At 36.9% G+C, this 26,848-nt stretch overlaps 4 protein-coding genes across 6 annotated transcripts; 3 read left to right on the top strand and 1 right to left on the bottom strand.

Annotated features, from left to right (window-relative positions):
* Positions 1–2,939: 2,939 nt before the first annotated feature.
* On the top strand, positions 2,940–6,205 carry LOC121785431 (coiled-coil domain-containing protein 25-like). Its single transcript, XM_042183849.1, has 6 exons — positions 2,940–3,158; positions 4,004–4,131; positions 4,277–4,380; positions 4,488–4,575; positions 4,755–4,816; positions 5,685–6,205. The coding sequence occupies exons 1-6, from the start codon at positions 3,046–3,048 to the stop codon at positions 5,835–5,837; spliced, it is 648 nt and encodes a 215-aa protein (XP_042039783.1). The 5' UTR covers positions 2,940–3,045; the 3' UTR covers positions 5,838–6,205.
* Positions 6,206–10,406: 4,201 nt separating this feature from the next.
* Positions 10,407–14,105, top strand: LOC121785030 (serine/threonine-protein kinase AFC3-like). Of its 2 annotated transcripts, XM_042183359.1 has the most exons (12): positions 10,408–10,709; positions 10,790–10,925; positions 11,275–11,301; positions 11,385–11,538; positions 11,614–11,662; positions 12,019–12,133; positions 12,269–12,360; positions 12,452–12,596; positions 13,016–13,080; positions 13,166–13,263; positions 13,572–13,674; positions 13,864–14,105. In XM_042183359.1, exons 1-12 carry the CDS (start codon positions 10,587–10,589, stop codon positions 13,999–14,001), a joined length of 1,245 nt encoding a protein of 414 aa, XP_042039293.1. In that variant the 5' UTR covers positions 10,408–10,586; the 3' UTR covers positions 14,002–14,105. The 2 variants fall into 2 exon arrangements, with proteins under 2 accessions (XP_042039294.1, XP_042039293.1); XM_042183360.1 differs by lacking the exon at positions 13,572–13,674 and having other exon boundaries at positions 10,407–10,709.
* A 4,031-nt stretch (positions 14,106–18,136) lies between these two features.
* On the top strand, positions 18,137–20,091 carry LOC121783246 (54S ribosomal protein L24, mitochondrial-like). The gene is made up of 2 exons (XM_042181262.1): positions 18,137–18,501; positions 19,330–20,091. Exons 1-2 carry the CDS (start codon positions 18,302–18,304, stop codon positions 19,793–19,795), a joined length of 666 nt encoding a protein of 221 aa, XP_042037196.1. The 5' UTR covers positions 18,137–18,301; the 3' UTR covers positions 19,796–20,091.
* A 1,034-nt stretch (positions 20,092–21,125) lies between these two features.
* Positions 21,126–26,461, bottom strand: LOC121783838 (DDT domain-containing protein DDR4-like). 2 transcript variants are annotated; one of them, XM_042182014.1, is made up of 11 exons: positions 26,139–26,461; positions 25,708–25,818; positions 25,451–25,543; positions 25,327–25,364; positions 25,132–25,213; positions 24,823–24,926; positions 24,600–24,750; positions 24,428–24,520; positions 24,216–24,330; positions 22,160–22,202; positions 21,126–21,872 (listed from the first exon to the last, which is right to left on the bottom strand). In XM_042182014.1, the coding sequence occupies exons 1-11, from the start codon at positions 26,301–26,303 to the stop codon at positions 21,626–21,628; spliced, it is 1,242 nt and encodes a 413-aa protein (XP_042037948.1). In that variant the 5' UTR covers positions 26,304–26,461; the 3' UTR covers positions 21,126–21,625. The 2 variants fall into 2 exon arrangements, with proteins under 2 accessions (XP_042037948.1, XP_042037947.1); XM_042182013.1 differs by having other exon boundaries at positions 24,823–24,929; positions 26,139–26,459.
* Between the last annotated feature and the right edge of the window lie 387 nt (positions 26,462–26,848).

Genomic DNA, 26,848 nt, shown 5'->3' with positions numbered 1-26,848 from the left:
AGAAGGATTATTGAAAAATATTTAAAAAAAAATGTATTACTGTGATTTAAATGTGTAAAATCAACCAATGATTAACCAAGAAAGTAAAAAGAAAAATATGGAATATAACAAAAACGTAATAATAACACAATCCCACCACCACCAAAGTATTAATGAATGACTTTCTTAAAAGAGTTAGGCAAGGACTTATTGATTGTTCTAGAGAGACTTTAGGGTGACATTTGATACATTAGATAAAATACTCATGGGATTAGTGTAATTTTAGTAAATGTCGAGATATATTATCATGGACTAAGTTTAAAAAATAAACATGAATTAGGTCATCCACAATAGGAATAGCCCAGCCATAGCCCAGCCACTGCCACATCAGCAGCACTAAAAATCCTCCTGCCACATCATCAAAACAAGCAAATAGCCCAGCAATAGCCCAGCCATAGCCTATCAACTAATATCCACATCACTATTAACAAATATATACAAAATGAAATAATTAACAATCACACAATATGCGAAATTTAATTTACGAGACATATACGGGAAAAGTTTAATAATACTATTAAAATTTAAAAAAGTACAATAATTTAAAAAGTACATTAATTAAAAAAAATACAATAATAAAAAAAAGTGTTTCGAAAGCGCGTTAAAACAAGTGGTGCGAATGAAAATGACGAACAAAGCGCGTATATATAGTGTTTCGAAAAAAAAAATTTATTTTTTCGCGCTAGGCGGTGCGCTGGGCGATTCGGGCGCTGCAATAGCGCCGAACGGACCGCCCAGCGCCACGCGACCGCCCAGCGCTGCGCGGTTTCTCTCTCCAATCGCCCATTGGGCGGCTGCAATAGATCGCCCAGCGAACCGCCCAGCGCCGGTGCTCGGCTGGGCGGTCGCTGGGCGCCTATTGTGGATGGCCTTATGGACAATAATGAGAATCAAACAAGCACTAGGTGTACAAGTACACTACTACACTCTTGAAGGTATTTGATTATTTAATTTTATACTTTTAAATTGGAGGGGTAAAATGGAAGGATAACTTTGTCGATACGATTTACTTAAAAGTTAAGACAAGACACAAAGTTAAAAATCATGATTGTGCATTTAATGTAATGGGACTAGACGACTAGTGATATATGGAAAAAAAAATTCAGCCAACAATAATTTGTGGAATTGAAATCCAAGTAAAGATGTGGATATACCAACATTCCATTAATTGTTATAAACGAATTGATAATTGCGCATTACCACATTAGTGATTAGTCATTATCATGCTACAATAACCACATGTCTTACCAAATTAAAAAACATTTTAAAAAGAAATACCAATTTGCAATTTATATTCATCTTATTTTCGATGTTCATATTCAAATAAATACTTTTTCCCTCCATAAATATGCATCACATATTTTCTTTTTGGTCTATTTAAAATTATAAGTCTCATATTTTATTAATTAATTTTACGTTCATTTTATTATAAAATTATTATATAAAATTCAAGTTCATATTCTGCTAACTTTTTATATATACAATATTTTACATTCCTTAAAATTCGAGTTCAATTATATTTCGGAATTCGGATGGATGGAGACATGAGTTATTGTATAGGGTCCTCATACGTACAATCCAAATTAATGTCGCATCAATATAGTCAAGTGTAATATAAGAGTGTGTGGTTATATTTTTGTGAAAAAAGTTCAGTGTCTTATCTTGTGGTTGTGGGAAGATATATAGAGATGATTATATTTGAAAATAATGGGACATTTTTCTTTCTTTTTTTCGTATATATTTGTCTTTTATTTGTTGCTTCACACCCCGTGATAACACTTTGTTCACTAGTAAATTCTGTTGCAGCCACATTTTATAAGCCCATTTTTCGAGTTTAATAATAATAGAATAATTAAATCCGACATATCGCTTAGCGTTTTTTTTTCTAATGAATTACTACTATTTTTACGGTGAAGATATATGTTTGAAATGATTTTGACATCCAAAAATAGAGTAAGAAACTGAAGACAACGTGTCTCTTATGTTCGAATCCTCCGCATCGCAGCCTTTAAATTTATATTTATTCAATCATAAAAAATAAAAATAAAAATAAAAAATAACAAGAATAACATGCTATAGTTCCAAGCGAAACAAAATTGATTTGAGTTCGATGTAAGTGGAGGCATAAATTTCACTTAACAATATACAGTACTATACTTTGGTCACAATGAATAAGTTTGATCCAACATTAATATTTTAAAACATGAAGAAAAGTGGACGAAAAAATGTCAATAATATGCGATTTCTATTGTTATAACGGTAGTGGAGGTGTTTCTTTTTTGCACGCGATTTAAGAAAAAATTATATTAAGTGAATTAAGTAAAAAAATAATAAAGTAGGAAATAAAAAAAGTAGAGAGGCGAAGGAGGAATAAAGTAAGTGAAAAGAATGTGTTTGACTTTTACTAAAAAAGAAAATAACTTCACTATGGAGCATACCAAAATGGCAAAATGACTTTGCTACTATGGAACGGATGGAGTATCAGTTTTATAATGAAACATGCGTGAAATGAAATAGTAGAATGTAATATCTATTCACCGAAAACAATAAAATTAAAATGAGCTTTATTTAGTGTCGGACTAAGGGAGATTAATTTAGATTGCAAAGTATGCTTCCCAATAGAAAAAAAACCCCCACATAGAAGCTAAAAATGATACAAACTAAAATAATTGGGGTTATACATTATAGTTTATTGAACTGAGCACAAAATCATTTATGAAAACCAAAATAGTTTTCCTATTTATTATGCAAATTACAGTATAATTGGGCTTTTGAATGAGAGCCCAAATAATTTTGACCCAGCATCTAACCTTTTGTAACAATTAAGGCCCAAAACGGATAGTAGTAGTAATTTTATTGATTTAATAAAAGGCGGAGAAACAGGGAGGTGAAAATGAGAGTCTTCACTCTTCACCTCCAAAAATTCATTTTCTAATTCACCGTAAATTCAGCAGAGATAAGAGAGAGTTGAAACCCTAGTGTGAGAGAACGAGGAAGAGAGAGAAAATGGTTTTCTACTTCAAGGCGCGGCCGGAGGCGGGGGATTTCACCATATTCATGGGCCTCGACAAGTATGAGAACGAGGAGCTCATCAAATACGGATTTCCTGAAGATATTTGGTATAATTATTTTCATTTTTTTAATATTTTAATAACTTAATTGTTGCAAAGCTTTGAATTTGATTTGTCGGAGCTGTTGCGAGCTGCATTTGGGAGAGGGGAAGGGGGTTTCCGATGCGTTATGCGGAAGAAATTTGGGAGAATGGTTCTGCCTTTTGTTAGTAATAGGATGGTTTTGTTTGTTGAAAAATTATATAGGAATATATGTTTTCGGTTATGTGAAGCTATCTATGCTCTTATTAGAAGCTTTTTTGATGGAACTGCATTTTTAATTTCGGTGGAAATTTAGTTGAGAAGTTGTTGACTATGGAATCAGAACGGATAGAGGTGTAATAGTTGTGAGTTGTTTAGAGGAAGATTATTGGGATTTGTGTGGTGAAGGGAATTACATTTTTCAGATTGTAGGTCGAAGGGCATAATTTTGTGGGTTTTGGGATATTTCTGTAATTCGTTTTTGGAAAGTTTTTACTCTAGGGTCAGATGAAATCTAGGACCTTCTTTCATGTGTTTTAGAGCTTTAGGTCTATATTGGAATTCGACTGATAATAGGCATGGAAGAATTGGTTTTGCTTTTAGCAATGCCAATTTAGTATTTTAGCCACTAGTTGCTTGCTGGTTGAGAGTGTTTCTCAAATGCATGAAGTTTTAGCTCAACCAACTGGGTGGCGGATGCTAAAAGAATCTTAATGATTACACCTCGATACACTTTTCTCAATGCATTCTTGTGGATTCATGGTGGTTGCCTAAACAAGCTCTCTAGAACAGCCAAATATGCTTCTAGAATATGGCCTATTGTTCTGTTCAATAATCGTTTCAGCTTACATGACAGGGATGATTTATTGCAGGTTCCATGTGGATAAAATGTCTTCAGCCCACGTTTATCTGAGATTGCACAAGGGTCAAACAATTGATGATCTATCTGAAGGTGTGTTGGAAGATTGTGCTCAACTAGTCAAAGCAAATTCTATTCAAGGCAAGATCTCCTTTTTCTTGCATCAACTTTTATTTGATGAACTTGTCTGTTGAACTTATGTTCAATTGCTAAGTGTTTTTTCCTGAAGCAAAAGCTTGATTTGCTTGCTGAATGGTTATATTGTCTACTATCATGAATATGGCAGGAAATAAAGTTAACAATGTTGATGTTGTCTACACTCCTTGGCAAAATCTTAAAAAGACTGCATCAATGGATGTTGGGCAAGTTGGTTTTTATAACTCAAAAATGGTAAGGTTTGTTATTTGTGACTTTTCTGATAACTATGTGAGTTTTTCACCACTGCTTGAAATCTGACATCTAAGGTCAAAATAAATGTGCTGTTTTCGTTTACTTAGGTTCGCACTGTCAGAGTTGAAAAGCGAATAAATGAGATAGTCAATCGGTTAAACAGGACAAAAGTGGAAAGAACTCCTGATCTGAAAGGTTTGTATTTAGTTATTATGCAAAAATTCTGAAATTAGAGTCTTTCTTTTCTGTGCATGTTTCTTTGTTTTTTCTGCTGCATGCATGTCCGAGCTTGAAGCTCGCGACTGAGTAGAATATGAGTAAAATGTTTTCTGATTCGCTTATTAGTACTGATAACTCTTTTTTTGTGTGAATAGCTGAACGAGAGGCTGTAAATGCAGCAGAAAGAGCAGAAAGGAAGCAGCAGCTCCGTGAAAAAGTAAGTGATTTTTATCTCTTCGTATAAGTACAAGGGTTACACATATAAGCTTATTATGTTGAGTTTTTTCATGTTTATGTGAGTGAGCCATTACTAGTCAGATGCATATTGAAATGTCTCCACTGCTCTGTATTAGATAGGCCACCTGAAGTTTTTGTTGTTTTTGGTACTCAATTTTCCTTACGAAATCTATGAGGTAATCTGTTTTCCTTGCCGTCTGCGATGTTCTGAGTATTAAAACTCTCAAAGTTGACTACTTTTGTTTAGTGTTTTTCTGATTGTGAACTGTTTATTATTCTCATCTCTCAAACTACAACTGGATATTAAAGACGTCTGTTCCTTTAGGCATTAAGTTTCTAGGACTAGTCCCCAAGTCTGAGCAACTAAGACACAAAGAAGATTCACTTAGCATGTATTGTCACTACTTACTTTGGACTATCTGGACAAATACAACGAATTTTATTGCTCTCAAGTTATGTCCTCACCTAAGAAGAGCGCCTCTGGCTACTGCTTATATATGGCTTGAATCTTGATGAAGGTAGATTGATAGTGGTCATGTACTGATGTTCATTAAGATGCCTTGCAACTATTTTTCTATAACCGAATGCATTGAGTATTGCCAATGTAAAATTTAGTGAGTCACAAAGTTTTTCTACTGGAGTTTTGATTTTGAGACTTCTATAGCAGTGAGGTCCAAGCACTATGATGACTTATTCAGACTCCAAATACACACTTTTTTTAAATTACACCTCACACACATATCAAACTCATGTGCAGGTATTTAATTGCCTATATGAGTTGCGCTTTATTGTCAACCAAATACATGCTTATGAATTGAGGCTTAGTTGTGTTTATGTATGTTTTACAGAAGCGGCGGGAGGAGTTAGACAGACTTGAGAAGGAGAGGCAGACTGAATTAAGGAGCTACAAAAACTTGATGGTGGCTGAGAAGATGACGTCTAACAAGGACATAGCGTCTACCAACAAGTCCCTTCAAGAACTCGAGGAAGATTTCATGTGAACATGAAATTCTTCAACAATCCCCCAACATTCAGCTATTAATCGAGTATTTGAATCCTTTGGCCGCAAGGGGCTGAAGACCAGAATGGAGTTCAAGACAGAAGAATGTTCACGCATTGTCAGATAGGATTTTTCCAATTTGGTCATGTCCTTAATTGAGCCGCTCCCTAATTGTAGCAATAATATGTTGGGAGCAAAGATTTTATATAGAGTGGCTGCCCCAATTTGATCTGTTAAATCTCTGGATACGAAAAAGCTCGTTTCCGGATTGTGATATGATTTTGTTTGGATTGAGATATTACGTTGTTGCTGGCTTTCTTTCTTAAAATCGTTTCATTAATTATAAAGATCCTAAGTTTTTATGTGTAATTTCTCGGTTAAAATTTAAGTATTGTACGTTGTGTTTGGGATCATCCATATACTGTGAGAGGTTTTGGGTTTGTTTGAAAAAAGAGAATTAATAAAAATTTGAGTTTTGTGCCATTGGGTTATATGTTAAATTAAATCAATAGTATTAAATTAATGTGGAGAGCAGTATAGTAAAATTCGGACAGGCAGCCGAACTACAAATGATTAGAGCAACTCTAACCTAGAAATAGAAATGATGATGCATTGTTGGAGCTACAAATAGTTAAATCAAAAGCAAAAAAAAAAAATGGATTGCTTGATGTGCATGCCAGAACCAGATGCTCTTCTTGTATCTTATCCACTTAGTTTTCTTTTCATTTTCTATAGTTAATTTTAGGGGGGCTCGAAATTCATTGCTTTTCCAAGTTATAAGCTTATAATTATTTAGAAATGTGATCTTTCTTTCTTTGAGATGTTTCTTGATGAATAAGAAGTTTTTCCCCATGAAATAAAACAATCTTCTTTCTCTCAAATTATACATTAATCTGTATTAGGATTTTCAAACTTATTGATTGACTATTCAAGTTTGTTTATTTTATTCTTATTTCCGGTCAATTAAGGCATATCATGACTAGTAATCAAAAGCTTGCTACCTTCTCTTTTAATACCCAAATATTCAACCTCTCTCTCTCATGAAATATACTAATCCTACATATATATATATATATATATATAAGAAAAACACACCATGCACACACATTGTCTCTCTTTCTCTTCCATCAACCATTTCTCTGATCATGTCTACTTCCATGAGCAACTGGAAAAGCTCACGCAGCAAGAGCATGAAACCGGGGCAGAACGACTACGAGTATTCATACTCGTGGTCGAGTAATCACAAATGGCTGACGCTTTGGCGAAGGATCAAAGGGAAGAAGAATAAGAAAAGCTCGGAGTCTCCGTTTGCAACACAGAAAACCTACGATCCTCAGAGCTATATGCAGAACTTCGACGAGGGCTCTGCCACCGTTGAACCCGACAACCTCTACCGATCATTCTCAGCAAGATATGCTAATCCTTCCAGATATGTTCAAAGGGGTTGAGGAGATCCAATGTATGTAAATTGTAATCATAGTTTTTCATGTTTGTTTTTTTATTAGATTTTTGGTGTTTAATTTCCTCTTCTTTTTCCCTTTTTGTGGATAAATATGTATCCTAGCTCTCTGTCTCTCTCTCTCTCTCATGGGATTAGTTTATTTTCTGGATAGAATATGAGGAATGATTTTTCTGGATGAAATGAAGATGAGAATAAGTCATCCAATGTAGGCTAATGGATTAGTATAAAATATACTATTGATTAGGGTGAAAATTGTGACTGCTTTGATGCAGAAAGTTTGAAAACATAATACTATTAATATTTTTACAGTCAAAATTCATCCATAGTATCTAGAAAAGGTAACACATCTGAGAATAAGGAATAAGAAGTAAGGAGTTGTTTTCTGCATTGTCTTACTAAGAGAAAGACTTAAAATAGGCATATAAATGAGAGTAAACAGCAAGTGAAGATTTTTAAAACTAAGAAATGAAGAAAAATTTATTTATTTTATTAAAGAGAAAAGGAATACAATGTGGTTATTCATCAGCTATAATAATAGTAATATGTAATATCACTATTTTATGGTTAAGAGCGATTTCATGAATGAGCATATTGTAGGAGGTGCTTCTGTGCTGCTGCAGCAGGTTTACCAACTGCGTGCTTGCGGAATCCCCTGATTCGGGTTCTTCAGGACGTTTCCGGCTACAAGGAAGAATGCGGTGCCTAGCATGAAGAACGACAAAAATAAATATTGGACCACGAGTGTGCAAAAGACAAAAGGGCTCATTAACTCAACAATTCGAGAGAGGAGTTTGTTGGTAGGGTTGTATTTGTATGTAATATTATACCTAAAGAAATTATCAATGTTCCAACAACAAAAAAAGCAACAAACTAGGCCTTTCTCCCATTGTTCAACTTTGATTACTTGACTCAATTATGTTACCAAACACATATTCTCACATTAAAGACCATATTTTTAACAGTTTATGAGACGTTCATTATGGCATGTGAATTATACCTAATACTATAAAGTATGGTTAATTGGACCAATCATGTATTCCTAACCAAAGAAAAGTACACTACTACTAGGCCATCCGCATCCATATCTCTTATCCGTCTCTTAATCGTCTCATTTCTTCACTATTCATGGGCCCCACTGTACTTTTCAGCACATCTCTTAACTAAGAGACAACACTTGCATCCCTCCATCTGTTAACCATCTAATCTCTTAACTATTTATTCAATTTCATTTTTTTATTTTTATTTCCAACAAATTCAATTAATAAAAACACACTTCATTAAATAAAATAAAATTACAACTTAAAATTCTAAAAAAACAAAAAAAACACATAATTATAATCTTAAAAAAATTAAAAAATACATAATTTAAAATCTTCCGCTCGCTCTTTCTAAATTCAAAATCTCCAAACTCAAAAAGCATAAGATAGAGTTGTCTAATGATGATCATGTGCGTATACTGGTTGCCACAAACGAATCAACGTTTTTTTGGGAGAAAAATAATGTTTTGAGATGAAGAATGTAGAGTGTTTGAGTGAGAATAGAGAGTTTTTTTTATGGTGGATTAATTTGTGGGAATGATTTGATATTTATAGAAGTGATTGGAGGCTTAAAAAATACAATTTTTTTTTGTAAAAAACGGCTAGTATATTTTAGGGATTTTTTTTCGAATTTTTCCTTAATTTTTTTAAGAAAATAAAAAAAATTATTTCAACGGAAATTAAAGACATCCACTTGCGGGCCGGCAAGTGGGAGTCACAGACGAACCAACGCTCGCCACGTGGCCAATGCGCGTGGCGAGCTGTCTCGCGCGCTGCCTCTCCGCGACGAGACAAGGGACGGGTAGGGGACGAGATGGAGCCCGCATCGCTGTCTCGATGCGGTCTCGTCTCTCCAAGACGAGATAGAGCCCGCATCGAGACGCGATGCGTGTGCTCACCATATTATATACATACCAACAATGCGCCATAAGTATATCTAATTTTGGTAAATCCGACCAAACAACTAAATTATTAGTATAAATATTGTAAATATTACTGATATACTTTATACTATAATTTTAAAAATTCAAATAACTACAGTCCACACAACACCTTACCCGCTAGTATCACCTAAAGATACGAGTGAATACATCACTCATCCAAAATGTTTTATATTTATTTCATATTAGTGTAAAAAGTTAGGGTAATTACATATTTCATACAAAATGTTTTACCTTTATTTTAATTTAGTACAAAAAGTATTAAGTTTACATATTTCATACAAAAAGTTACATTAGTGTACCAAAATAATACATTCAGTTAAGTCCCTACTAACACCGTTACTTCCAATTACATCATTCATACAAAAAGTTTTATAAATGTTTGAAATTTGTACAAAAAGTTTTAAATTAAAATTTTCCTTTAATTATTTCAAACACAGTTATTTTTATTACTCACAAAAATGAAAAACACCTTTAAAAATCACCACTCTTCACCATCAAATTAGCGAATTGCATTTTATTGTCGAAGCTTTCTCATGTAACAATGGAGAATACAACTAAAAAGATATTAAATCTTTTTTGTAAAAATTAAATATTGACTTATTGACTGTTTGAAGCTTAGATTAGTCATTTTGTAAATATGAAATATGGACTTATTTTATACTGTGTTCTATAAAGAATACAATAAAAAAATAAAGTATATTGAGAAACATAATTTTTTTAAACCACGATCAATTGCTGGAAGAATTAATATTGACTGCCTTTTTAGAGTGATAATTGTATTAAATATCTAATTATTCTTTTATTATAATGATAAGTTGGATAAATTATAAACTAACTAACGGTATTTAAAATATTTAACGGAATGTATTAATTTAAAACACTAATGTAACTTTTTGTATGAAATATGTAAACTTAATACTTTTTGTACTAAATTAAAATAAAAGTAAAATATTTTGTATGAAACATGTAATTACTCCTAAAAAGTTTGAAGTTTACCTAAATATGTAAAAAAAAGTTTTATCGGACAAGATCGAATTTCCAAACAATTTCCATGGCAATGTGCAATTATGTAAATTATGCTGAATGCCTGGTTTTGTTTTTCTATTTTGAGTCCATTTTTTCGTAATAAAAATACATATCCGTTTCACTCTTATCCTTGCAAGAATCTGTTCTTCAACTTTTTCCCTAAAAAAAATATTCACTAATTCGCCTCTTACAGGCGAATTTACGGTTGCAGATATTCTGTCACACTCGTAATAATTTCATTTTGATTGGATATAGACACACAAGCGTCTATATTGCTGTGTATGCGATTGCCAGAGGAATTCGGTGCCTGGGAAATCAAATTAATGGCGGAAGTGAATCAAGGGCGGCAAGCTCGCAAACGGCGCCGTTCAACGTGGGACGTAGCTCCGTCTGGGCAGCCGGAGGTAGTTGCCGAATTTTGGGAAATTAGGGTTAGGTTTTCATAGAAGATTAAAATTTGTTGTTTTTTTTCCCTTTTTTGCAGGCTGATCAAAGGGATTGTGGGGATGACGAAACCAGGGCGCCGCCGGTGCTGCGGAGACATGTGTCGCCGCCGAAGAGGGATGATGATCCCAATGGGCATTACGTGTTTAGCCTCGGCGAGAATCTCACATCTAGATGTAATTATTTTTAATCTTGGTTGTCTGAATTTTAGTTAGTATTCCGAGCTGGGAGCTGAGTATGCAGTGAAAATTTGGTTATTAGGTTTTGGTGATTGTGTGCTTTTGATTATTTGTATGCTGGGGTTTTGAATGTGTATTAGAGTATGTATGCGTTTCTGTTTATATGGTTGCTTATGTTTTTGTACTAGTGTATACAATGGAATACTTCATATCATAGACTCAGCTATTTGGAAGGAATCAATTTAATTGTGAACTTTTTAATTGGATGAGCTTGCTCTTGGCTTGTCATATGGTCCAATTATCTCCATGTGGAGTGTTTGAATCTTCTTTCTGCTTGAATTTGCAGATAAGATACTTGGCAAGATGGGTGAAGGTTAGGGGTCACGTGCCTGATAAGAAAACCTTATATTTTCATCATTGTTATTGTTTCAAATCAGCAAGTTGCTAGTGCTGTAGGCACCTTTGGTCGAGTATTGGATTGTTGGGACCGTCATACACGAGAATATGTGGCTATCAAAATTGTTAGAAGCATAAGAAAGTACCGTGATGCAGCAATGATCGAGATTGACGTGCTTCAGCGCCTTGCTAAGTATGACAAAAAAGAGTCACAGTAAGTATTCTGCAGCCAGCTAGTTTCTGATGGACTCTTATATTTATCTTATTTTTCGGGTTTTTTGTGTGGCAGTTGTGTGAAGATGCATAGGTGGTTTGATTATCGCAATCATATATGCATAGTAAGTATTCCTACGTGATTCCTTGCCTACCTCTTTTATTTCAGCTCTATGTGAATGCCTATCTCTTCATTTGATTCGTACCATTATTCAGAGGTCCGATTTTCTTTCAATTAATAATTGCTGCATATTAGGATATGCTATTAATGTCTGTTTTGAACTCCCTATTGAATGGAATATATGATCCTTACTATCTAAGGGAAAACATACATAATGATCTATCTTGTTTTGTTAACTAATTGTTTGATAATTTGCATGACATTCGGTGAATGTCTTTGTTTTGTGCTCTCCTGAGTTTTTTACAATTATCATAGCTTCACAGAGAACTACCTTTCAGTGGATTTTAATGGTCTTATCAGGTCTTTGAGAAGCTTGGACCAAGTTTATTTGATTTTCTAAAGAGAAATAAATACTCCCCCTTTCCTGTGGATCTTGTTCGAGAGTTTGGGCGCCAGCTTTTGGAATCTGTAGCATGTCTGTAGAATTTTAATTTCTGTATTCATTTAGTTTCATAAGCAGTTGCCCTGATCTTTATTAGCGTGTTATACATATTCGGCTATCTGCACATCTAACAGGGTTGCCTTTTTGTTATTTTAATATACCGAACAGATATGCATGATTTACGGTTAATCCACACTGATCTGAAGCCAGAAAATATACTTCTTGTCTCTTCTGAGTTTGTTAAGCTTCCTGTCTGCAAGGTATTTGGACTTAGGCCTTGTAAAGTTAAAAAAACATTTATGATTATCATTAGACTCAAATCACAGCCTTGAACTTTTTTGGTTGATCCAGAAAACGTCAGATGAAACAAATTCCAGATGCTTACCAAAGTCAAGTGCCATTAAGCTGATTGATTTTGGTAGTACTGCTTTTGATAGTCAGCTTCATAGCTCCATTGTCTCAACAAGGCATTACAGGGCACCTGAGATCATTTTAGGTAAAAAGTTACTGTTGTGAGTGAGGTTCACAATGGCGCCTGTCTAATTCTTATGAGGTTTTACTCCATCAATCTGGTGGCATTCATATCCAGATTGTGTCAAGACCTGCTAATTTTAAAATTTCTGGTAGGAGAAGGAATAATCCCTGTTGAGGCTATCGAAATCAGTGCTATTAGGTTGATTATCCAGCCTCATAAAGGAATGCTCCGTATTTTAGTGGAAATACATCTGAGTATTGACACACTTGTACTGTTTTCTGCATATATGTTTGTTAATTTGTGTTCAACTAAATGGCGTTGCAAATCATTGTCAGGAACTTGATTGTGTATTTTATTATTCCTGAACAAAGACATGGGAAGGCAATGTTCTCCGAATAAGTCCAAGGGGACCAGTATTGATTTCTGTCTGTTTGTGCCAGGTTTAGGATGGACCCACCCTTGTGATATTTGGAGTGTTGGTTGCATACTTATGGAGCTTTGCACGGTTTGTTCTGCTTCTCCTCATCCACTATTCTCGTTGTACCATAGGAAATTTTATTTATCTGATATGCTGAGATCTGTCTTTCTAGGGTGAAGCACTTTTCCAAACACACGAGAACCTGGAACATTTAGCTATGATGGAGAGGGTTTTGGGACCACTGCCAGAGCATATGATTCAAAAAGCGACGTAAGTTCTTGTTAGGGTCATTATTTGGTGTTATACATATATCTTTGTCCTTTTCTCTTCATCTTTCTTTTTTCTTGGTTCTTTATCTCTTGTTCTATGTAGGAAATATTTTGGGTTTCTAATTTTCCTTATTAGCCCTGACTCTCGATACTTTTTTGGCTTTGCATGCATTGAAGCATACTTCTCTCATAATATATTCGGTTAAAATTAGTTGAGACTATGCATGACTTGCCAAAAAATAGTCACCTTCATGGTAACAAAACACGAAGGGAAATTGAGATGGTTTGGGTTCCTTGTGGGTTTTGCAGCAAAGGTGCTGAAAAATATTTCAGACGATCCAGACTGAACTGGCCTGAGGGAGCAGTTTCCAGGGATAGCATCCGTGCTGTGAGGAAGCTAGACCTATTGAAGGTTGCAATCTTCTCCCAGATGTTGATTTAAAAACTATGCCATACTTCATGCTAGATGCATCTGTTCTTTTCTCTTGTTATTTCTTTGCTATGTGTTTGTGCTCCTCGATTTTCTAACACCACCATATCGTGATTGATACATACCATCTGATTTTACTTCTCCGCCTATAACATGGTTAGCTATTTGCAGAATCTCGTCTCAAGGCATGCTGATTCCCCCAGATCCTCTCTCGTGAACTTGTTGCACGGCTTGCTGAAGTTTGAACCATCCGAACGTCTGACCGCTCGGGAGGCGCTGGAGCATCCTTTCTTTAAGGACCCAGCGTAGAAATTCTTCACCTTGCTTGTAAAAACATGTGTTTGATATATATCTAGCTCTGTAGCAAGTAAAACGATCATGATATAACAGTATCTTTATTTTTGCTGTGTCTATTTGAAAGCGCAATAATGCCCTCTCAGTTTTGCTCTATGGAGAGAACCTTCTTTTCCAACTGGGTGAGAGTTCACTGTAAGACTGCTTTATAAGCCCATGGCTGGGAACCCTCTCTCTCTCTGCTTGAATAATGTCCGTTTTGAGGCGAAATCGTCGTGTTCGTGTCTAAGCCTAGGGCTATTGGAACATGCTTTTGGTGAAAAAACTTGTTTGATCGACTTTTCATCATATTGCTTTAAAGTGGAGATATTGGTATGTTTTAGTGTATATCTAATGAAAACACAAAATGGGATGTTGCTTATTCCAAGGGATGTGTAAAGTGTTCGTTTGCTATATTATGTGATTACTATGTCACATATTAGTTTGCTTGCTTCAGAGGCAATGATCTTTAGAGCATCCGCAGTGGTGACACCACGTCGTCCGTGCCAGTGGTGCGGCGCACCGCTGCTCGCCGCTGGCGCGGCGCTGCTCGATGCATCGAGCACTTCCGTGTCAACGTCTGATTGGCCAACGGCAATGCCGTTGGAATTTCTTTTTTTAATCGGATTTTAATTAAAAAAATTCGATTAAAAATATAAAAAAATATATTTTCTCACTTCCCAAAAAATTATATCCGTTTCTCCACACTTTTAATTTATTTTTCAATTTTTTCCCCAAAAATTCACATTTTCATCTATAAATACCCTCACTTCCACACAAAAAATTTCACACCACACTACACAATTTTCATCTAAATTTTCTCATTTCCATTCTTACAATTCTCAATCTTTCTTTCACTCTTACAACAAAAAAATGTCCGGCTCCGGCGATCACCCCCCCGACTCCCGCGGTTGGAACCACGAACGGTTAGGCTCGCAACCATTTCCTAGTCCGGAAATGGAATTTTCGGCCCCTCCTCAAACCCAAAGTTCGCAAGCTTCGGGTGGCTATCAGCCTTACCCGGTGGACGACCAAGATGCCCCCTGATAAGGCCTATTTCATGCATCGGTTTAGGGGTAAAATGTATGCTACTTGATCAATTTATCGTGCAAAGCGAGTGTTAACTGTGCAGGAATTTCGCTTGACCAAGGGCAACAAAGCCAAACTGATCAGACTGTCGCAGAAAGTGAAAAGGCCAAAAAATCGGGTGGGTTGACCAAGGCAGTGATCAAGCAGTTAGACGGGGGACCACTGCATTCTAGAAGGGGGGCACGTGTTGATGCGTAAGACGCAAGGACGAAGCCGAATCCCCATTCCGTTATTGAAGAACCGCTGCATTCTAGAAGAATGGCACGTATCAATCGATGAGGCGCTCAATCCCAGCAAGGACGAATATTCGCTGCCAAAGTTGTTATCCTAGCTGGAGATTGCTGCGAGGAGCTTATAAATAGAGGATGCAGCGCCATTAAAAAGATCTTCCTCCCACTTCTAGTTTAGCTTTTCTTTTTAGTTTAGTTTCCAGTTCCAAGTTTTCCCCAGTTCCTACTTTTTTTAAGGAGGATCGACGATGGTTCCTCATCTACCCCCCGAAGTGACTCGGACCCCCGGCCTAACGGTCGGAGGTGAAACGTCTTACCACCGAGCTGCGCTTCGTTGTCGGGATGGGAAGGAACGAGTCAGCCAACCTTTCCCCAAGCACGGGTCCAGACCAGTTAACTGTATCAACCAAATCAAGGGTACCAAGTTAACCTATCTCCCCCAGCGCCTGGGTTCCATGCACGGGTCCAGACCAGTTAACTGTATCAACCCAATCAAGGGTACCAAGTTAACCTATCTCCCCCAGCGCCTGGATCCAGGCCAGGACTCAAGAACTCCCCAGGGGAAATTAATCCCCAAGTTGCGCCTCCCAGGGGTCGAACTCGGGACCTCTAGGATGACGCGGTATCCTTGCCTCTCTCCTCAACCACTTAAGCTAGGGGGCTTGGATTATTCGCTTTCCTACTTTCCAGTTTTGGTTGTTTAAGTTTAATTCCGTGTTGTTCCGTAGTTAAAGAATCGATCTTTTTTTGTATTTCGCGTGTTCACAGTACTGTTCTGAGTTCTGAGTATAAAAACCTTAGTTATTTTATTTTCGACATCTTGTCTACTATTCCAGTTTAGCTTCAACTTTAAAATTTTCGATCTTGTGTTTAACTATGTTGAATGACAAAGTGATCTGTAGTTCCGAAGCATGTTTAGGTAGTTATGTCTTTATTTGAGATTATCACTTACTTGATCCGTCAGTTGTTTTCCAGCATGATGAGTTACTTGATCCAGTAGTTAGTTTACATTCCGTCTAGCTTAACCCAATAGTTAAAACTCCTAATTTAAAGCGTGGCAGCAGCCGACCCCTATTCACTATTCACACACTCAACGTACCGGCTTCTCTGTGGGATCGACCCCGTATTTGTCGCTTTATTGTTAAAGTAGTGCACGTCTGGGAGTTATAAATATATTTCGGTGAAGCGAGAAAGAATGTCTTGATCAAGTGACAACGATATTTGCTAACTGATCCACCTGTACTGTTATCTTCCATATAACTTGATCTAATCTGCGCGCATCCCTCAAACTCCACCACCCCCGATGGGCAATACGGGTGGGCACCCGAACCACCCGTACCTAGAGCGGGAGGGAACAGCAGCTCTCAAACACCTCATCTTCCTACTCATGGTGTCCGCACCCCGTACACTCCGGAGGAGATGGATCAATTATTCAAAGCGTTTTTGTCTATCTCCGAAGATCCGGAGATTGACACGAACCAATTCAGGGACCATTTTTGATGGCACATCTGTCGCCGATACAATCAAAACCGGCCGGCTGGAACAATCGAGCGCAACGAGAGTATGGTGCGCAATGCCATATACAGAGCCAACGAGGAAATCCAAAAGTTCCAGGGGTATTACCTCCAGGAAGAGCGGTCGGCGGGGAACGACAGAAGCGAGGTCGATATCATCAGTGCCGCGTTGGCGACCTACCAATCCCAACACTACAAACCGTTCAAGTACCTCAATGTTTGGCAGGAAGTGAGTGTGCATCCGAAGTATAGGGGAGGCGTATCATCCTCCTCTAGCTCCTCCAGCAAACGATCGAGGTCGGTATCCCTATCCGACGCCGGCTCCGATGAAGTGTCCACCCAGCTCGCCGGATGTGGGTGTTGTGCTCTTGCCTAAGGACATGGAGTAAAAGTGGGTCCAGGGCCTACATCCATGCTCGTTGGCAAGAGCATGGATGGGGATGCCCCTCTTGCCAAAGAGCATGGATGTGGGCCCAAACCCACTTTTATTAATTTTTACATCCTACTTTTCCCCAATAGCACAACACTCACATCTATGCTCTTCCGCAAGGACATGCTCAAGAGTCCCATCATTGCATTATTTAATTTAAATTCTTCAATTACTAAAAACATTTTTACAATATAAAAATACATTAAAAATACTCAAACTACTATTACAAATTTTAAAAATATAAAAATTACATAATTAAATCCTAAAAAATAAAAATTACAAACTTAAAATCCTAAAAAATAAAAATTACATAATTAAAATTCTAAAAAATAAAAATTACATAATTAAAATCCTATAAATTAAAAATTATATAATTAAAGGCTAAAAATACCCCCATGGAAGACTAGTTCTCTGGCCCTATCCCCAATGTTTGTCGGAGACCTCGTATCATTGCCCGATGCGCTTCAAGTTGCTCGGGAGACATGTGAGACGTCTCAGCCATATTGAGTTGAGCCAAGAGGGTCCACAACAAGTTAGTGGGGGTTGAAGTGGCATAAAGGGAGCAGGAGCCGGAGCGGGAGGTTGGCTGTTTCCTAAGAAATGTCAGTTAGTGTGAAATTATTTATTGGAGTATAACTTTTTCGGTGACATGATTTAGGAGTAATAAATAAAAACTTTCTTGAGATATTCTCTTTTTTCATTTTTTTTATACTACTACTAATCTTCATTTACAAATGTTTTCACATTTTTATCAATACTCCTACCAATTACTACTAAATTTTATTTTTGGTAAATTAATGTACTCCGAAACTTGAATCATATTTTTATATCCATATAACACATATTTTCATATTTTTTGAGTTCAGCAAACTAGTCACTGATCGATTTAACTACTAGCTATATTTAGTTCTTGGAAATCCATCTGTGCTTCCATACCTCAAAAACCCTAGCCTTGTCTAAAACCCCAATCTTATTCTCGATTGCCATTTCCGGCGAGAGACAAATTCGTGACAATGGCGTTTAGGTCAAGAGAGATGATGAAGAAACTTGTGAAGAAAATCGGAGGCGACCAGAATCTAGCGCCGGGAGTGAAAGATCAGCTGAAAAAATGGGTGCCGGATCGCAAAATCGTGATGGGCCGAGCCAACCGCGGGCTTTTCGCCGCCCGCCATATCCAATTCGGCAATCGCGTCAGTGAAGACGGAGGCAACAGGTCTGTATGTTTAATTTATTTGCTTTTGTATCTGTAGCTTTCTATGCATATCCGATTATTTTTGCGCTTTTTAGGTTTGAATCGTTTCATACCAACTTATTGAAGGCACGCATAATTTTTAATTGGAGCGGATTATGTGTTGTTTTATTTAAGCCGTGATCTTATGACTATGAGTTGAGCTGTTATATTTGCGTAGTTAGTTTAGTTTAGTGTGTAATCTTGTATAAAGCTACTAAATAATCAGTACATAAACTGGAGAGCTTTACTAGTAAGAAATTTGGCTAATTGTGCCTTAGGTTCTTTTTAAACATTATTTAATTCGATTCGAGACTGGGATTTTGTGGTGCTGTAAGCAGTAGTACTAATAGTTGTTGGCGAAGAACTGCAGAAACTGCATTTCTTTGTATTTATGAGTCTGATAATTCCATGAAAGTAGTAGTAAGTTGATGGAAATTTTAGATAGGTATTGTTGAGAAAATGTATGATGCTTGGTAACTTTTCTTTGCTTGATCATTCATTGATAATGGTGATTCTTCCGTTCTTGGTTGCCTTTATTGGTTTGTGCTATGGAGGTTTTTTAGGTTGTTGCTATTTAGCTTAATTGTAGAGGTCAATCTCAGCCGTAAATATTGGAAAATATGAATGTTTATGAGAAGTGCTTGCTGGTAGAAGAAGCATGTTGTAGACTTGTAGTATAAAATATGAATAGTAGGAGTAGGTGTTTGATTTGTTGAAACGCATGATTTTTTGGCTCTATCTTCCATTCTTCTACAATTCTGAACTTCATAAATTCCCATTCTTGAATTTCTTGATTTGCAATTGTTCTAGGACAAAGAGGTGCTGGAAACCCAATGTGCAGGAGAAGCGGCTCTTTAGCTACATTCTAGACCGTCAAATTCGTGTCAAGGTGACTACACATGCGCTGCGCTGCATAGACAAGGCAGGGGGAATCGATGAGTACTTGCTCAAGACACCTCACCACAAGATGGACACAGAAATGGGTCTTTTCTGGAAAGTTAAGATTGAGAAGATGTATCAAGACCTTGGAGGGAAGCAGGTTGTCTTCTTTGCACCTGAGGACGAGGCCAGCTTTGAAGAAAAATTCAACGAACTAAGATTAGAACAGAAGGCTGGACGTAGGGACGCCAGGAGAAAGATGTATGGTTCATCCGCCAAGCAAGAGCCAACCAAGGATGAAACAGACGTGGGCGAAGCCAGTCAACTAACAACATCAAGAAATGAAGACGGGAGCTCTCACACCGACTTCCATGAACCATTGGTTGCCAATGCTTAGTGTTGTGTCTCCTAGCACGGGGCAGTCTTCGCCTTGTCTTTTGGCATTTCCACTGGAGATGCCCTCTGTATCTTGTAATCTTGGCAAGAATAACAGTTTTGTTGGCTTAGGTGGTCCGTTATTATAATGACTATATAAGTGCTCTACTTTTTGGGATGTATGTTAAAATTCTGCAGCCAAATACTTGACGACTGGCTAGCAGTAGATTTTCGGGTATTTTTCAGTAACAGGCAGGTCTCTGTGTTTTTAACATTTTGATTGTCACTTTACTAAAATAATATGGAATTTTGAACAAATGTTGATGTTACTCTACGATAGTTTTCCATGCAATGCACTGATTGATGTGTACACGAAATGTGGAGGTGTGGGCACTTGTTGCAGGTGTGTTGGAGCAATAGAGGAACGAGACATTGTCTCGTGGAGCACAATGATTGGTGGTTAGCAAATCATGAGAGAGCTCATCAGGCTACTGAGTTATTTGTGGAGATGCAGAGGGACAGATGTGAATCCTAATAAGATCACATTCATAGGTTTGTTTTCTGCTTGCAGCCATGCAGGTTTGGTGGAGGATGGGCTAAGATATTTAAATATAATGGAGTGTGGTTACAGCTTAGTCTTTTGAGATGGATGCGTGGTTGCAGCGGAGCATCTCTTGGAGCTTGAACCCGGAGACACAAGGAACCTCATACTGCTAGCGAACATATGTGCGGATCTCGGGTAGTGGGGTGAATGGGTAAGGGGGAGAGGCCCAGGTGCAGCCTCATTGAGTTAGTGTTATAATCAATATAACAAATATGTGGGTGGAAAAAAATAATGTCGGAAGTGGGATTTGAACCCACGCCCTCGTAAGAGGACCAAAACTTGAGTCTGGCGCCTTAGACCACTCAACTGTGAACGTTTACATAATTTTATAAATATAATACTAGTATTTGCTTTCTTTTTTGAACTACTGTATACTCCATATTACTATACACAGAAAATAATGGTCGTCTTAGTTTAACACAAGTTTTAGTTGAAATGAAGCAAGCGATTTGAGAGTAGAAAAAAGTATTACGATCCCACTTTGTTGATTCTTATGTTTATTAATACAGATATTGGTGGGCCATGTTTGATATTTTTATAAATAAGTGTAAAAGAGAGTAAAATATAAAGAAATTGTGTCCACGAAAAGTATATAATATGTAGTACTATATTTTGTGAAATAATTTAAAATGCGGTAGAAAAATAATTTGTGAATCTTACTTTTATATAATTATTTTTATAACAAAATGTGAGTTGAGTGATTAAGTTTGTGGAATGTTTAATCAACTTGATAGAATTAGTAAAATAGTAAAAATAAAATGAGACATTTAATGATAGATGGGAAAAGGAGAATGGTATAGCTTATAGCAAAATAAGCTGGAGCATTGGTAAAAACAACAGATACCCTAGCAACAATTAGTCTTCACAAAACTACACAGACTTGAGAGTTGAGACAGCTACCTGCAACTGCTTTAGAAATGTGTAAGTCTCCCTTCTAGCTCCAAGAATCCTCTAAAAAATCATCATCTTTTACCCCAGGGCACCGGTGGTTGAGCAAAAACACGATCAGTTTCATGAATCTTCAGGTCATGTCTCATGACGAGCTTTCGTCTTATGAATCAGCAACCACTATGGATTCAACAGCAGTATTGACGGATGGCCTTTGCCTTGACCTGTTTTTAGATCCTAAATTCATGCTTTCTGGGATAGTTGGCCAGGAACTCTAGCTAGCCTGTTACTGAAGCGCGATCCCTTTGGCCTGTGGACTAGAGGTATATTCTGCTTGAGATTGGGAACTTTTTCTTCGTCTTAGTCTTCATCTTCATCTTCATCTTCATCCTTTTCTATGTCATCTTCCTCGTTCTCCACATATTCTTCATCCTCGGAGCCATCAGCGCCATCACTTTCTTCTGGATTGTGTTTCTCAGTATCAGTTTCACTAGATTCACTGTCCCTTGAAGATGTTGCTGAATTGTTAGATCCATCTGAGGTATTTGTCATCCTTTGCTGGCTCGGTTTGTCTTCCTGCATTCGTTCTTCACTAGTCTTTCTTTTGCTGAAAAACAATGATATTGGCACATGAGCATAACACGAAATAAGAAAGGGACAGCTGAAGGGGAGAGGATTACTTAAAAGTCGAAGTAAGAATGTGTTTAAGATCGATATAAATTGAAAAGACAACTACCAATGCTAAAGATCCATGCTATTTCAGAATCTTAGTAGCTTATTAAAACATGCCACTCAAGCGTCTAATTCAAATTTCAGAGTAAAACAACTCTTTGTAATTAAGTAGAGAGAAGAAAATATAAGAAAGACTAACATAATGAGAAATAGGCTACTTACTTCGAATCTTTTATTGCCTCTGCAATGTCTCTGTCATATTTATCTGTAATAAAATAGGTGCTGTTAGTCAAATATCAAGGTGGGGAGATTAGATTTATCTGCATTTTTTTAACTCTACAATAGACTGTCTAGCTGTTGTCCGTGTATATGTGGATAACCTACAGTTTCTTGACTTGTAGCTATAGCTCCAAGCATGACGCATAATTCTATTCGACGTTAAAATACATTGACAATGGTCAGTTATCAAGCATATCTTCACACAACACTTTGATCTTGATGTGCTTTTATGTGGTGTGTCAAAAGCCTGGTTTATCTAATTCCACGCTCTCATACGGTGTCCATATCTCAAGCCTCAAGGTCACACGATTAGAATATGATCGTTTTTGCAATTCAAAGTAAATGATTTATTCTGTCCAAGAATCAAGACACAAGCCATGAAACTGTTACGGTGTGTCCAAGCATCACGAAAAAAAAACATATGAAGTGAAAATCAACTTTGCAACTTCAGCATAATATCTTAAATGTTAGCATGTGCAACTATAAGCAAGTGGCCAGCAACCACACAATCTAAAGTTGTTGTCCTCTGGAATTTGGTCCATAAACATAAATCTATACGATGCCTGATGTGAATCAAATTGTACATTTTTATTCCCCTAACTTTACATGATTTATATAGTTTGATGCTTGCAAAAGTAGGTTTTGTGGTGTAGGAAGAGGAGTAAATGGTGAAACAAAGAATGAAGCTCGGAGGGTGAAAAGCTGTGCAGAAAGCTCTCAAAAGTGGCCACCCGGCCCGATGTATTTTATGCCTAATAATCCACCCGGCCGAGTATGATGTTTAGAACACGAAAATTCCAGCAAGTCCTCAAAATTGGTCACCCGGCCGGGTGGATAAATTATAACTGTAATTTTGCAGTTAAAGGCGGCGGTTTTTCCTTTCCCAAGGGAAAAAGTGGCAGCTTAAAAGATGGAAAGAGAGGTGATGTGATGGGAGGAAAAAGGAGGACAAAGGGGGACAGAGGAATTAATTTAAAAAAAAGGCAGGAGAGAGACGGCTGGTGACAGAAAGGAGAGAAAGGGAGGAGGAAGAAGAGAAGGAAGAAATTCCGACCAACATTCCGACGATCCATCTCCATATCTCCATTCTACTCAACAAGAGCAAGCTTCCTACGGTTTTAATTGTTATTATTACCATGTGCTTAGGCTAAACTCTTACGTTGCTCCTAATGTGTGAAAGATGTGAATGACTTTTGGATTCTATGGATTAGTATTATTCTATGATCTTTTCTACGGTGCTTTTTACGTTGAATTATAATTCCGACCTGATTTATGATTCAATCTTGTCTTTTAGCCAATATCTCTTTAACTTGGTTAAAAGGTGGAAACGTAGATAAAGAGTTTGAGATTTGTATCGTGTTCAACATATGAATCTTGGATAGGTTGATTTACATGTCGTTACAATAATTGTTGGACATTTACTATGCGTCTGTAGGAATGGTTAATTGATTTTGTAAATGAATCATGTACGTTGGAACGTAGAAGTTGGATTAGAGCTTACTATGCGTCTGTAGGAGTGATAATCCGACGAGTACGAATTTGATCTTAATGTTCAGCAAGGTTAAATTCAAGCATCTACGAACATGTTCAGTGTGAGTAGAATGAACGAGTTTATTACAACTTTCATTAGATTAATCTTTAATCCATAGGTTAATTGGTCAATTAAGTTAATTCACATCTGGAGCATATTAGGAGCAATGTTCTCAATCTCTTGAGTTTCTCCATTTCCATACTTTAGTTTTTAAATTTAGTTTATTAATCTTGTCAATTCTTATTAAATAATCTACGCCTCCCTGTAGTTCGACACTCGAAGTACTACAGCTGACTCTGTACTCTTGCAGATAGGTTGTAATATTAGAGCTATTTAATTAAACTTGTGTGTTTTTAATCCATTAATATAAAAGCTCGAAAATTACATATCAATGCCACCACAATCAGTAGGATTAGTGAAAAGGCCTTCAGATATGTATCAAAATATATACACAAATCCAACACTTACCAAATACGTAATCAGGACGCTTGTTAGTGCGACATGATCGAGTTGAGACAAAGTTGTGAAAACCATTGAATCGTAATTGCTCTCTTTGCAGCCGGTACAGTGCCTTCTCTTTTTTCTGTCAAAGGCAGTAATATAGAGATCATGCCATTTACGGAAGCCAACATAAAATTTGATATATGACAAGTATAGTTCTGAAAACGATTCTCACTAACCTTCTGCTGCTTTGCAAGAACAGGAATTACATTCATTTCAATTGATTTAGCAAGAGCAACCTCCCATTTAAATTTACTAGATGAGAATTCATCCTACCATCAAAAGAAGCAAGGAATAAATGCAATGAGGCAGTGAGGAAATTGTGTAACAAAACAAAACATGCATTCATACCACAATCTTGTTGAATCCTTCTAGATTGGTAGCAAGGGTTTCCCATTGGCAGTTTAATGCAGGGGCAGTATCCTTCTTTTTGGGTTGCTGATTCTCAAAGGAGTGAACCTCCTTATATAATCTGTGACCAATTGTCTCGTTTCCATCATACCTGTAACCAAGAGTCATTAACCTCCATTACATCCTTACTTGCTTACAAAACTAAACTCCTACAGCAACTTACCAAAATGATACTCTGTTGCCATCACTTCCAAGCTTGTCCTTTCGAAAACAAGAAACACCAGTGCCATTTTTCATTTGCTCACTGATGTAGGACACAGCATCATACTGCTGCAACAAAAACCAGAAAAATGGAAAATTCAAACAACTGCATGTTTCAGCATTACCGGAAAAATCTGGAAGTTCATTATGTAATACATAAAAAGGTACCTATAGCCTTAGAAAATCAGCCCCGTAAGCTTTTCAAAATATTGAGCAAGAAAATAAATATGTTTCAATAAGCATGCAAAGAAGATCAAGTGTAGACATATACATCTGCTCGAACTTCACAAAGAGCTTTAAGAATCATAAGACGAGCTGTTGGATCAAGCTCCTTATAAATGGATATTTCCTCCCTGAACATTTAAGAGAACAACGTATATTAACAGAATTGAGAGGAAATACAGATTTCCAGTTGTAATACGTGACATTAGGATTACAACTGACAAAATATCAAGAAACAATATACCCCTTGGCTCCAGTTAAAGGAAAATCACCTTCAGCAACCTGCAAAGCAAGATGTAGGGCAGCTGCATCTTTTAGTATTCCAACTAAAAAAATCCATAACCATAACTAATACAGGTTTGACCTACCCAAGGCCACCACGTTGAGAGAGCCTTACTGAGAACAGCCATCCACCCATCAGAGGACTTTAATGTTTGGGCTTGGCTTGAAGAAAGAATTCCCTGAAAGTGACACGTCATGCATCATTTATTCAGAAAAGGCATATATAATGAAGATCTAGGAAATGCATCAGATTTTTTTTCACAATTTTGATAAATAACATCTTATTTCAAGAGCTTAGCAATTTTTAAAAAAGTGTATATAACTTCTGAGAAGCTTAGGAAACCTTCAAGAGTGCTATGTGAAGCTGAGCAAGTGTACTGTTTTGCTCAATGATTGCAGTTTCTACGTCTTCAGCTGATAACTTCAGATCTTTACCAATTACCGGATGGAATACCTGTAGGTGCATTATTCACAAGCATTAAATATCAGATATATCAAAATCGGACGAGTATAAGTTTCCGATGCCTAGTCTAGTGAAAACAACTCCCGATTTCATATCTTTTTCGAAAAAACATAAGATAAAAAAAAACACTGAAAAATACAACATTGTGCGGTTCGTGTTTGGAATATGAGATCAAAATCTCTTTCCACGACGAATCCCTGCCTACTATAACGACATATTTGAAGGAAGCTATAAATCATGAACTGAACAGAGGTGGAAGAAGATAAACGTCTCAGAGCCATGGAAAAAATGGCGTGGATGAGAGAGATTACGTGGAGAAAGTTGAGAACTGAAGCCAACTCCCATCGTTGGCGAAGCTTCGTGCGGGAGGAGTCGAAGTCGGTCATTTTCGGCGAGGATGGCTCCGACGCACCAGCTGCGCCGTTGTTTACAGGAATTCCGGCCAACGGCGACGGACCTCGGTTAGCTCCGGCCATGGAATGAGATAATCTGCGACAATTTTGAGGGTTTAGTGATTTAGAAAAACTTACTGCGCAGTATTTATTGGGAGATTTTGGAAGGGGTAAGTGTGAACTATTTGGTTCCCCGCCTAAACTCCTTGCCTCTTTCTACTCTGTTCGTGCCCTCCTTAAAAATGCGAAAATTCATTTAAAAACCGAATTTATTTCTAAATGGCATTATGCACTTTTCCCACTTAGCTGTAGTTTGTTTACTCCATAAACTTTGTTAAATTATACGCATCATTGGTGTGGCCAAAATGTGTCTAAATTTGTTTGATTGGTCTGGCTAGAGTCAGTCATGTTCCTTTTTATTGCGGTTTGACTCGCAACGAGCTGCATATGTTCAAAAATTCTAGATGGCCCCCTTGTCAAGGAATATTACTCCATTTAGTGGCATTGACTCACTTATCTTTAATAACCATGTTGTTGGTTATTCCCTCCGTCCATGAATATTTTTCACTTATTTTCATTTTCATCTGTTTCTAAAAAATTTTCACATTTCACTTTTGTAATTTTTTTGT

Source organism: Salvia splendens, chromosome 21 (genome assembly GCF_004379255.2).
Source record: "Salvia splendens isolate huo1 chromosome 21, SspV2, whole genome shotgun sequence".
Taxonomy (NCBI): Eukaryota; Viridiplantae; Streptophyta; class Magnoliopsida; order Lamiales; family Lamiaceae; genus Salvia; species Salvia splendens.
Note: the sequence above shows the minus strand (reverse complement) of the source record. Positions and strands in the feature narration are given on the sequence as shown.